General features: G+C 43.6%; 2 protein-coding genes across 3 annotated transcripts; both read left to right on the top strand.

Annotated features, from left to right (window-relative positions):
- Positions 1–5,043: 5,043 nt before the first annotated feature.
- LOC127749080 (uncharacterized) lies at positions 5,044–6,278 on the top strand. Its single transcript, XM_052265767.1, has 4 exons — positions 5,044–5,369; positions 5,520–5,744; positions 5,907–5,984; positions 6,063–6,278. The coding sequence occupies exons 2-4, from the start codon at positions 5,736–5,738 to the stop codon at positions 6,276–6,278; spliced, it is 303 nt and encodes a 100-aa protein (XP_052121727.1). The 5' UTR covers positions 5,044–5,369; positions 5,520–5,735.
- Positions 6,279–7,394: 1,116 nt separating this feature from the next.
- On the top strand, positions 7,395–8,261 carry LOC127749091 (uncharacterized). Of its 2 annotated transcripts, none has more exons than XM_052265792.1 (4): positions 7,395–7,521; positions 7,623–7,800; positions 7,889–8,022; positions 8,112–8,261. In XM_052265792.1, exons 1-4 carry the CDS (start codon positions 7,483–7,485, stop codon positions 8,124–8,126), a joined length of 366 nt encoding a protein of 121 aa, XP_052121752.1. In that variant the 5' UTR covers positions 7,395–7,482; the 3' UTR covers positions 8,127–8,261. The 2 variants fall into 2 exon arrangements, with proteins under 2 accessions (XP_052121752.1, XP_052121751.1); XM_052265791.1 differs by having other exon boundaries at positions 7,883–8,022.
- The last annotated feature ends 1,490 nt before the right edge of the window (positions 8,262–9,751 follow it).

Below are 9,751 nucleotides of genomic sequence, written 5' to 3'. Positions count from 1 at the left end.
CCATGGTCAAAATCTCAATTTGACCATGACAATCATGGTTTTTTTACCCTGGGACCCGTTCTGGCAGGCTGATTTGCGAGTCTAACCAAGACTAACTCCCCTTCTCTAAATTTAGCAAAGGTAGATGGGAGCCCAAGGGAAGATGCCAGGGTTGGGTTAGACTGGGAAAGGATTGTTCTAGGCCTGAAGGATAAGAGTAATTCGTTAGGTGCTTTGTTAGTCGAAGTTGATGGGGGTGTTGTGATGGGTGAACAGGAAAATGTTAACAGCTTGTATCAGATGTGCTGTAGATATCTGTTTTGATGGGGTCAATGCCACCATCCCACCCAGGTCTTCTAAAATTTTATCAAGAGCCCTTTTGGCGATGCCCACTCCTCTTTCTGCTTGTGCATTAGATGCAGGGTGATAAACAGGACTATGTTTGAGCAGAATGTTTAAGGATGTTAAGAGTTTTATGAATTCTGAGGAATCAAAGGGGGGGGGGGGGCGTTGTCTGAAACGATGGCTGTGGGTAAACAACCCCACATGGCAAAGATAGAGAACAAGGTATTGTTAACGGCAGATGCCACGGTTGTTGGCATGATTTGGCCGTGAAGCCATTTAGAATATGCATCACAAAAAATAAAGAATTGATGCTGTTTATAAGAATAAAAATCGATATGAACTCTTTCAAAGGGGTATTTTGCTAGAGTCCAGGGCATGTAATTTAGTTTAAGACTTAAATTGATTTTAGCACAAGGTAATCAGAATAAGCAAAGGTTTTTAATTTCTGAGTTAAGACCAGGCCACCAAAATGTGGGTCTAGCTAACATTTAAGTTATAACAATTCCTGGATGCCCCATATGCAAAATGGCTAAGGCTTGACTTCTCAAAGGTTGAGGGACGATGACTCGGTTGCCCATCACGATGCATTTTTGTTGAATAGAAAGCTCATCTCTTTGCTTATAATAAGTAGTAAGTTCAGCGTGCTTGGGAAAGGGTTTTTTTGCGGCCAACCGTGGAGAGTGCATTCAAAAACTTTGGCAAGGGTAGGATCGGGTAGAGAGTGTTCAGAAATGACATCTACGGGGATAGGGGGTTTGATAGAGATGTTAAGGTAGTTCAATGCTTGCACAAACATATTTTTGGTTCCAATCTCTGATGCAGCAAGTGGAGTAAACGGAACAAATGTCCTATCAGAGAATATAAATAAGTTATAATGCACATCATACCTGTACTCTGATTGCCGAGTACAATCTTGATGTCGGAAAAATTACAGTATAATATTTCCACAAACTTATAGAAGTTTAGAAGAGTTATACATACACAAGTGTAGAGCCTTCTTCTGGAATCCCTGAAAATCGTTGTCTTTATCCTCTTCTGATTGTGGTACCTGAAAAAAATACAGTGCTGGATTATTAAGATAACATAGAAAATACAACTCAGGGACACTACATTATAGAGGCTTACATGCTTTTTCAGATTTTACTGAGTTTTCCAGCTCGATATTTAGCTGCTGCAGCAGCAGAATTAAGGGCTCAACCGGACAAACGCTGCTCCGTTAAGGCATGAGTTATTCATACCAATACGTGCTTCAATCCTTTAGTAGAAAGCACTCCCGCAGTTAACTTTAAGGGCCGCTGGACGGGCCAACTGACGGAGCTGCTATGGTCAGATCGGACTACATGGTGCGGTTGAGGTCCGTAAGCGGTAAAATGTATGATGGGGGTTCCCACGAATGGTCGCGCAGGCCAAGCCTGCGTGGTGCGGGTCTGGCTTGCATGCAAGTCTGCACGTACAGACCTTGGGTTGACTGTAGCCTTGGCCGCCGGCCGCAGGGGATCGCTGCGATCGCTGATCGCCCTGGCTCTGCTCGGACCGCCCGGGCCGGCTCTAGCTCCTAAAATACTAGAGAAAGAGGGTGGGCCAGAGCGAGCTGATTGTAGCTGAAGGTTCAAGCTATCCGTCGCTGTTAATAATTTTCCGATCCGACCCATACAACCCGAACGCCGCTATGGCAAAGATTGCCTGCTCTAGTGTGCAATGTGCATGTCCCGTTTGCGTCCATTTTTGTACGCGGGCCGGGGAGGCGCATGCTCCCTCTACGCCCACCCCCCCTAATTTTTAGAGTTGAGGGGTTGTGCCGAACTACTACAATGATGAACGCATTAAGACTACAAATGAAGTTAAACACATCCCCTAGTGCGTATGTCGAGGTCTACCTTTAACCGCTTGATGCCACTGCTGAAACTAGAAGCACCTTCTTACGCTGCAACAGAACTAAGCCCGCTACTGGTGGCAGAAAATAACAGCAAAGCGGCTGTGGTCACACCTCGCTACATACGACCTCTGTTATAGACGCTGAAAGTGAGGTTTCTTCAGCTCACGCTGGCAGCTCGCACAGAGCAACGTGCGCGTCTTTCCTCAGTATAATTTTGTCGTTTTGATAGAATCTGCAGCCGGGCCCGGTGGCCCAGTTCGCCCGGCTTTTAAAGTCATATATGGAAGAGAGCGCCGCGAATGGAAACAAAATGGTGGAGCGCGGGCAGAGCCCCGTCATCCCTCTCCCCGCAGCCCCCTCGCCCTGCTTCGACCCTTATCTCTATCTCCAATAGCAAGTAGCGTACCACCCACTCACCACCACATATATTTCATTAAGTATGACCTCATGACTCCTATACAATATACTCCCCGCCCGCGCTCAACTCTCCCCTCTTTACGCCTCTCAACTCCCCCTCCTTACTGCCTCGCTTTTCCTCTCTCAGGTACAGTACTTTGCCCTCGCCACCAGGTGCGTACCACTACCCCCCACCCCTTCCCCCCTTTTCCCTCACCTCTCGCCTACCTGCCACCTTGCGCGCAACTCTCTCCACCTCCATTCTAGCCATCACCTGGGAGGCAGGCCTCCCCCCTACTTCCCACGCACGATGGGTGGCCTACCCCTCGGGTGTCTCTCCCGTGTCGTGGGATCGCTGACACGGGTGGCCGAGACGCCCGAGAGGCAGGCCACCTCACCGGACAGCACCTGCAACATATGTTATGATAAATAAATGCCACAGAACGATGATGCTGGGTATTTTTTAGGCGTAATATATGAATAAAACCGAAACTTGATACAGCCCCCCGCCCCAAAGCCGATGGAAGTGCATGCTCTGATATCGCTTGGAATCTGCAGGCTCTTGACAAAATGGGCACCTCGATCAGCAGGATGATGACATTTGTGCTTCCCCCGCTGGAGACCAACATAGCAGAGGACATCCCCGAGCTACCACTCCGCGACAAGAATTGAGAAAAGGCAATGAACGACCTACTTGTAAGAGATAGGGGTGAGTTTAACAAAGTTGTAGGTATTTGTCAGTCTATATAGCACCCATTCACAGAGTGTTTGCCTGTAATTGGACATCTCATGAACTGTGCATGTCTTTGTTCCCAGGTTACGTTCCTCTACGGACTGGGGGGTACAAATGCAAAGGATGTGGTGTACTCCGCACTGTAAAAAAAATCCACCTTAATTTTAATAACACATGTTTTGAAGCAGTTTACAAAACAAATTTGCTCTTAAATTTAAGAACAAAAAATTTCTTAAAATTCAAAACATGTTTTGAAAATTAAGAACGTGTTATGAAACGCCAAAAATGCTTTTCTTTTCCAACCTAACGCAAATCTGGAAAATATTTAGTTCATTCCCCTAGGGGCAGATGTTTACACCAAACTTCCCACATATTGAAGATGCTTACCTTACCTTACCTGGATGGATGCGAACCTCGGACCTTTGGGTTCGGATCCTGACGCCTTAGACCGCGTGGCTGTCGGGACATACCTGTGAGGGGAGCGCTCGCACCCGACCTTATGCGGCGCTCCGTCCAGGGGCATTCCCAGAGTAGCTATGTGCTCGGTCGGACGGCGTATGTTTGTTAACTTGCTTTTTTGACATATGGCAGTGGCATAGCTACATTACGCCTATCTTAATTCGATATGTTGTTCACCCAATACTATATTGAACGCCAAAATTCCATGTACAGTGGTCAACAGCTACATGACTTTTAAGAAGTGTTCTGAATGCTAGTATTAAAAGTAAGAATGGTTGTGACTTTTCAACACAATTTTGTCAAAACTAAGGAAAACTTTTAAATTTAATAAACTTGTTATGAAATTTAATGACCCCTTAGTACAATTGAGAATTTCATCAGAATTCTCATAACCTTGTTTGCAATATTAAGAAAACTTCTTAAATATCATAATCTGTTATTACGTTTAAGAACAACTGATAATGTTATTAAATTTAAGAGCTATTTTGCTCTGAAATTTCAGAATATTTTTTACAGTGCGTGCTGAAGACCCTGCTCACAGACCAATTCGCCTCTTCGAAGAGCATGAGTTTCGGTTTTATTTATATATTACGCCTAAAAATACCCAGCATCATCGTTCTGTGGCATTTATTTATCATATGTTGCAGGTGCTGTCCCGTGAAGTGGCCTACCTCTCGGGCGTCTCGGCCACCCGTGTCAGCGATCCCACGACACGGGAGAGACCCCCGAGGGGTAGGCCACCCATCGTGCGTGGGAAGTAGGGGGGAGGCCTGCCTCCCAGGTGGGTGGGGAGAGTTGCGCGCCAGGTGGCAGGTACGCGAGCGGTGAGGGAAAAAGGGGGGGGGGGGTACGAACCCGGTGGCGAGGGAAAAGTACTGTACCTGAGAGAGGGAGAGCGAGGTAGTAAGGAGGGGGAGTTGAGAGACGTAAAGAGAGGAGAGTTGAGCGCGGGCGGGGAGTATACTGTATAGGAGTCATGAGGTCATACTTAATGAAATATATGTGGTGGTGAGTGGGTACACTACTTGCTATTGGAGATAGAGATAAGGGTCGAAGAAGGGCGAGCGGGCTGCGCGCGGAGAGGGATGACGGTGCTCTGCCCGCGCTGCTCCACCATTTTGTTTCCATTCGCGGCGCTCTATCCCATAAATGACTTTATAAGCCGGGCGAACTGAGCCCGGCTGCAGATTCTATCAAAACGTCTAAATTACACTGAGCGCCGAGAGAAAGGTTTGCTAGTTCCCAGCATAGGTTGATGCGGAAGCCATGCCCGGGCCCCATGCGCGATGGCTCTACCTCGGTCTAGTGTGAATCTCGCATCTGATGCGGGATTCACGCGTACCGGCTGCCCACACCTTGTAAATACCCCATGCTTCGTACGAGCATCTGCAACGCTCGACACTAGCGCAGCCTACGGCCATGCCAAGCATTCCTCGGCTGGCCTAGCTGGCTGGCTGCCTGGCTGCCGGCTGCTGGTCCAGACTCGTCACTCGCACTCGCTCCGGTCCGCACGTCAAAGTCGTCGAGTGTGGAGACTGGTCTTTGCCGTATTTCGCTGTTTTGATCCGCGGTTTGATTAACGTAAGTGCAATAATGAGTGTACGCGATCTTTTGCAAGAGTAGGGTTTACCCGAATTGCTTGAAAAGTTTGCATGTAAATCGCTGAGAGAATGTTTTGTAATTGCATCATCATTGTCGAGTGTTCACTGTGTTGTTTTGGTTTTATGATAGCTGTCGACTTGACCACTTTATTTGAAGTCGACGGAGATTTTCTGGACCACTTGGTACCTGACATTAACCTAAGATGGAGTTTTGTTTGCCAGCGTAAATCGCACAACCAGAAAATTACATCTAAAAAGGCCTCCCCATCCCCGCCGAGCACCGACGGCACCAACAACCACCATTAACTCTCGACCCGGCTCTTCGCTTTCATGTTCATCAGTATTCATGTCCCAGGTAATGTTCACTATTATACTATTCGGTGCCCGCATCGTTGTTATTGTAATTCGAACTCTGAACGGATTTCAAAACGGTTATGAAAGCTTAACGTGACTGTGCCGTGCAGGTTAGAGGTTAGGTTGAGCAGTCCATTTGATATGTATTACATTTTCATTCTAGGACATTTCCAACGAGTCAGCGTCGTCCATCGACTTCCAGTTCTCTCCTCCCGGTTCTTTCACCGAGCTTGTTGAGGAGGTACAGTATCTTTGAACTCGTCTTATCCGAAAGTATATGTTGACATGAAAGTTACTGACTTTGTCTAATTTTTTTCAGAACATTGTTGTGCCACGTAAAAGAGAAAGGGGCCAGGAGCCGAAGCAACATCTCAGCAGTGCCAAGAGGCAGCTTGTGGATGTTGATTCTTACATTCAGACTGCAACAATTGTTTCCCAAAACCTGACCGACGTTTCTAGCATTGTGAGTGCAGAAAGTGGGTATTTAATCTGTCTTATATTATTATACGGATGCTTGACTATAACCTTTCTTTAATTGCAGGATCTGGAGAGTGTATGAAAGGGGACTGTTTGTGGAAGGTGGATAATCCAAACATTTGAAGAAAACAACATTGTTTCAGATGAAGCTAGATCAGATCTCTTTGACATTTTAACATCTACACTGATGAAAATAACTGTCACCTGACGACATACTGCGGGATTGACACCCCTGTTATGTGACAGAAATGTTGTTTTCATTTGAACACTCTCGAAACTTGTGATATTCGGCCCATGTTGGCTCACAACAAAAACTACTACGTATTACTTTGCTGTACATTTACAAGAAAAGAGAAGTTAATTTTGTTAGCAGCACATTTCGTTCCAATACAGGAGACTCGTATTGTTACAACTTTTTTTTTTACAGGAGCAAAACATAGTAACTGCTTTTGGTCGGAAACTTTGTTTCCGAGATTTTCATGAACGTTGCTTTTTTACAGTAACGCCTGTAAAAATCCAGTATGTGCTGCTAACAAAATTAATCACATTTACGCTGTAAATTTACAGCAATTTTTTTAACAGTGTAAGCTGATGAACATAACAATATCGTAAGTTTTTATTTTGACATACACGCCTTCAGTAAAAATTTTAATGTTAATACATAATTATTGATCAAATATCATTTATATTCTGTGCAGTCCTACCCCTGAAGAATATGAAGAAATTGTTAAAGAAGTGCAAAACCTCTTTCCAAATGAAAAGGTAATCTCTATTTTCAGCACTACTTCCATGATGAGACTAAAAATTCTTTACTTTCATTTTCACAGCATGTTTGTGTTTCTTTGTTGAAATAGGATGAGGTGTACTATATGAGCGCCCACTCAAATCAGGTAGCCATCAGAAGCAAGCAAGAGGAAGATTTTATGACAGGTTTCGTAGCAAAAAGGCAAGATATGGCCTCTGTTCAGTGAGCAAGAAAAAGCAAGTAGTTGACACTCCAGCCAGCACTAGCTGTAAGTAACAGTGGGTGTGTCTTCAAATTATTAGACATGACATTTTGCTGTCAACAGTAATGTCAAATTGTTTCTTTTTGCAGGTGACTGGGTTTTGAGTGAAGAGACTGCTCTGTCAGTGGACTTCCTGGCCAAGTGGCAGGAGCCAATCGAAGAAGTTAATCAGCAGTGGGTTGAGCTGCTCCACACCGCCTCCGATGGTTAAAGGAAAAATATGTTTGTGACAGAGTAGCTGAATATCTGCAGTTAATGCCTCACCTCAAGCATCCTGAAAATGGACCAAAACTGGTAAGATTTGCATTTGTAAGTAATAAATATTTAATTTGACCTGAGTGCTCATTGAAATGTTGTTTTATTCTTCACTTATGTGTTGTTTACTCGTTGTTTAGATTGGCATTGACTTTGACCTGTCCACACTCGGGGAAAATAAGATAGATCTCTTGGACATGAAATTGGATGGTTTCATCAAGAATTTGAAAGTTCTAGTGTCTAAGAAAAAAATAACTAGCAAGCAGGACTCTGAAGGCAAGGAAATATTAGCCCTACTGAAGAAAAAAGATACTAATGGTATGTTCTTTGACAAAAATTTTGACATGCAACCTAAATTAACTGTGCTAATTCAATTTTTATACTCATTTTTCGTATTGAGAAACAGAAGCCCTACTGGTAGAAATTTTGCCATCTATGTTAACTTGCAATAGGTTTGTTACCGTTGGAAATGGTTACAATGCCGTTAAAATCAAACTGAGTTTTGTGGAAACACGGTTATCTTTTGTAATTAGAGTCAATGTAAGTTTAATTTTATTTTGGTAGTCACACTTGCATTGTTACAGATAACGAATATAATAACCGACTAATTGTTCTCTTTTTGTTCACAGGCTGCTGGAGATTAAAATCGAAACATTTGCCAGCTCAAGGAGCGTATGGTTAAGGTTGGTGGCAACCTTCAGCCCTTCAAGGCAATTGTTGGTGAACGGCCACACTTCACTGCAATTTATGTTTGTCTGGACTCTCATCTGTTTAAAGTGAAATCCATTCGAGCAGCACTTGACTTGAACTTCAAAACATTTTATTCTCTCAATTGTGATTATCCTGCACAAGGTGAGCACTTATGGCAGTTCATTCAAAGATATGTTTTTGACATCAAAGTGCCCAAGAAACTTCACATCCATGCTGTCACCACATTCATGCAATCCCTTGATGCACTGAAGTAATAATATTCTATGATCAATTCTCCAAAATGTTTTGTTGTTGTGTCTGTACTAAACAGTTTAGTGACACTACCCTTGGACGATCCTGTGTGGCAATTCTATTGTGTAATGGTTTCTATTTTAGACATATTGTCTTGTCCTGCTGTTACCCCCCTGAAATTAAGTTGTTAGAAAATCTCATAGCACAACATCATAAGTTGTATCTAGAATTGTTTCAACAACATTTGAAACCTAAACATCACTATATGATTCATTACCCAATCGATGCCTCCTAACGACAAAGTTCGATCTTCAGCGGCACGGTTACACAAAGTTCTATCTTCAGCGGCCCGGTTACACAAAGTTCGATCTGCGGCGGCCCGGTTACACAAAGTTCGATCTACATTCCGGCGGTTTCTGCCGCGCAGCCTAAATGTATTCATATTCTCGTCAATATTGGAGATAGAAGAAAAGTGAAAACTGCTTCATGTTTGTAAAATATCAAAGAACAACATACTCCAAAGAAAAAATTGAATGCTATCACAACAAGACTGTAGTAGAGGTCTAAACTTGCGGCTTCGGCGAGCGGCGAAAAGCAGATCGAACTTTGTGTAACCGTGCCGCTGCACATCGAACTTTGTGTAACCGTGCCGCTCAAGATCGAACTTTGTGTAACCGTGCCGCTGAAGATCGAACTTTGTCGTTAGGAGGCATCGCAATGTTGTTGAGACTTTTCGGTCCATTAAATAGAATCTGGTGCATGAGATTTGAATCCAAACACCGAGAGGGTAAATCATATGCGAAGGTGACCTCTAAAAGAATAAATTTGCCAAAGCCAATAGCTACTAAACACTAGCTCAAAGTATGTTGTCGATTCATGTCACAATGTGGTCTTCTTCTTCGATTAGACAATCCTACTTTAGATAGTTGTTTAAGAGAGTTGTGAGAATTTCAGTGACTTTAGTGGTGTTGTACATGATTCTTTAAAGTTTTCAAAGAGAGTGAACTGGTTGTCTGTTAACAATACTAAATATTCAGTTGGTATGGTGTTGGTGATAGAGCTAGGAGGGGATTTTCCTGTGTTCGGCAGTATTCACTCTGTGATCATTGATGATCAATCCAAAGACATCCATTTTTTGGTTAGTGAAATGTCTACTGTTTATTTTGATGAACATTTTTATGCCTATGATGTTAATATTGATCATGTTAAGTGGCACATTAAATCTTTAGATGACCTTGTCCCGTATCGACCTTCGGTCGTTCGCAGTTTGACTGGTAAGAATTTTGTTCCAAGTCATCACCTCCTCTAGTGGTGCTATAATTCTATT

The sequence above is a fragment of the Frankliniella occidentalis genome, unplaced genomic scaffold (assembly GCF_000697945.3).
Source record: "Frankliniella occidentalis isolate FOCC.00 unplaced genomic scaffold, Focc_3.1 Scaffold30, whole genome shotgun sequence".
In the NCBI taxonomy this organism is placed as follows: Eukaryota; Metazoa; Arthropoda; class Insecta; order Thysanoptera; family Thripidae; genus Frankliniella; species Frankliniella occidentalis.
The sequence above is the reverse complement of the archived record's forward strand: the minus strand, read 5'-3'. Positions and strand labels throughout refer to the sequence as shown.

What these genes read in the sequence shown, in the direction of transcription:
- LOC127749091 (XM_052265791.1), top strand. Translation starts at nt 7,483, where the DNA reads ATGCCTCACCTCAAGCATCCTGAAAATGGACCAAAACTG. An exon ending in CTGAAAATGGACCAAAACTG is followed by an intron (nt 7,522 to 7,622) that starts GTAAGATTTGCA and finishes CTCGTTGTTTAG; the next exon opens with ATTGGCATTGACTTTGACCT. An exon ending in GAAGAAAAAAGATACTAATG is followed by an intron (nt 7,801 to 7,882) that starts GTATGTTCTTTG and finishes TTTCGTATTGAG; the next exon opens with AAACAGAAGCCCTACTGGTA.
- LOC127749080 (XM_052265767.1), top strand. An exon ending in TCACCGAGCTTGTTGAGGAG is followed by an intron (nt 5,985 to 6,062) that starts GTACAGTATCTT and finishes AATTTTTTTCAG; the next exon opens with AACATTGTTGTGCCACGTAA.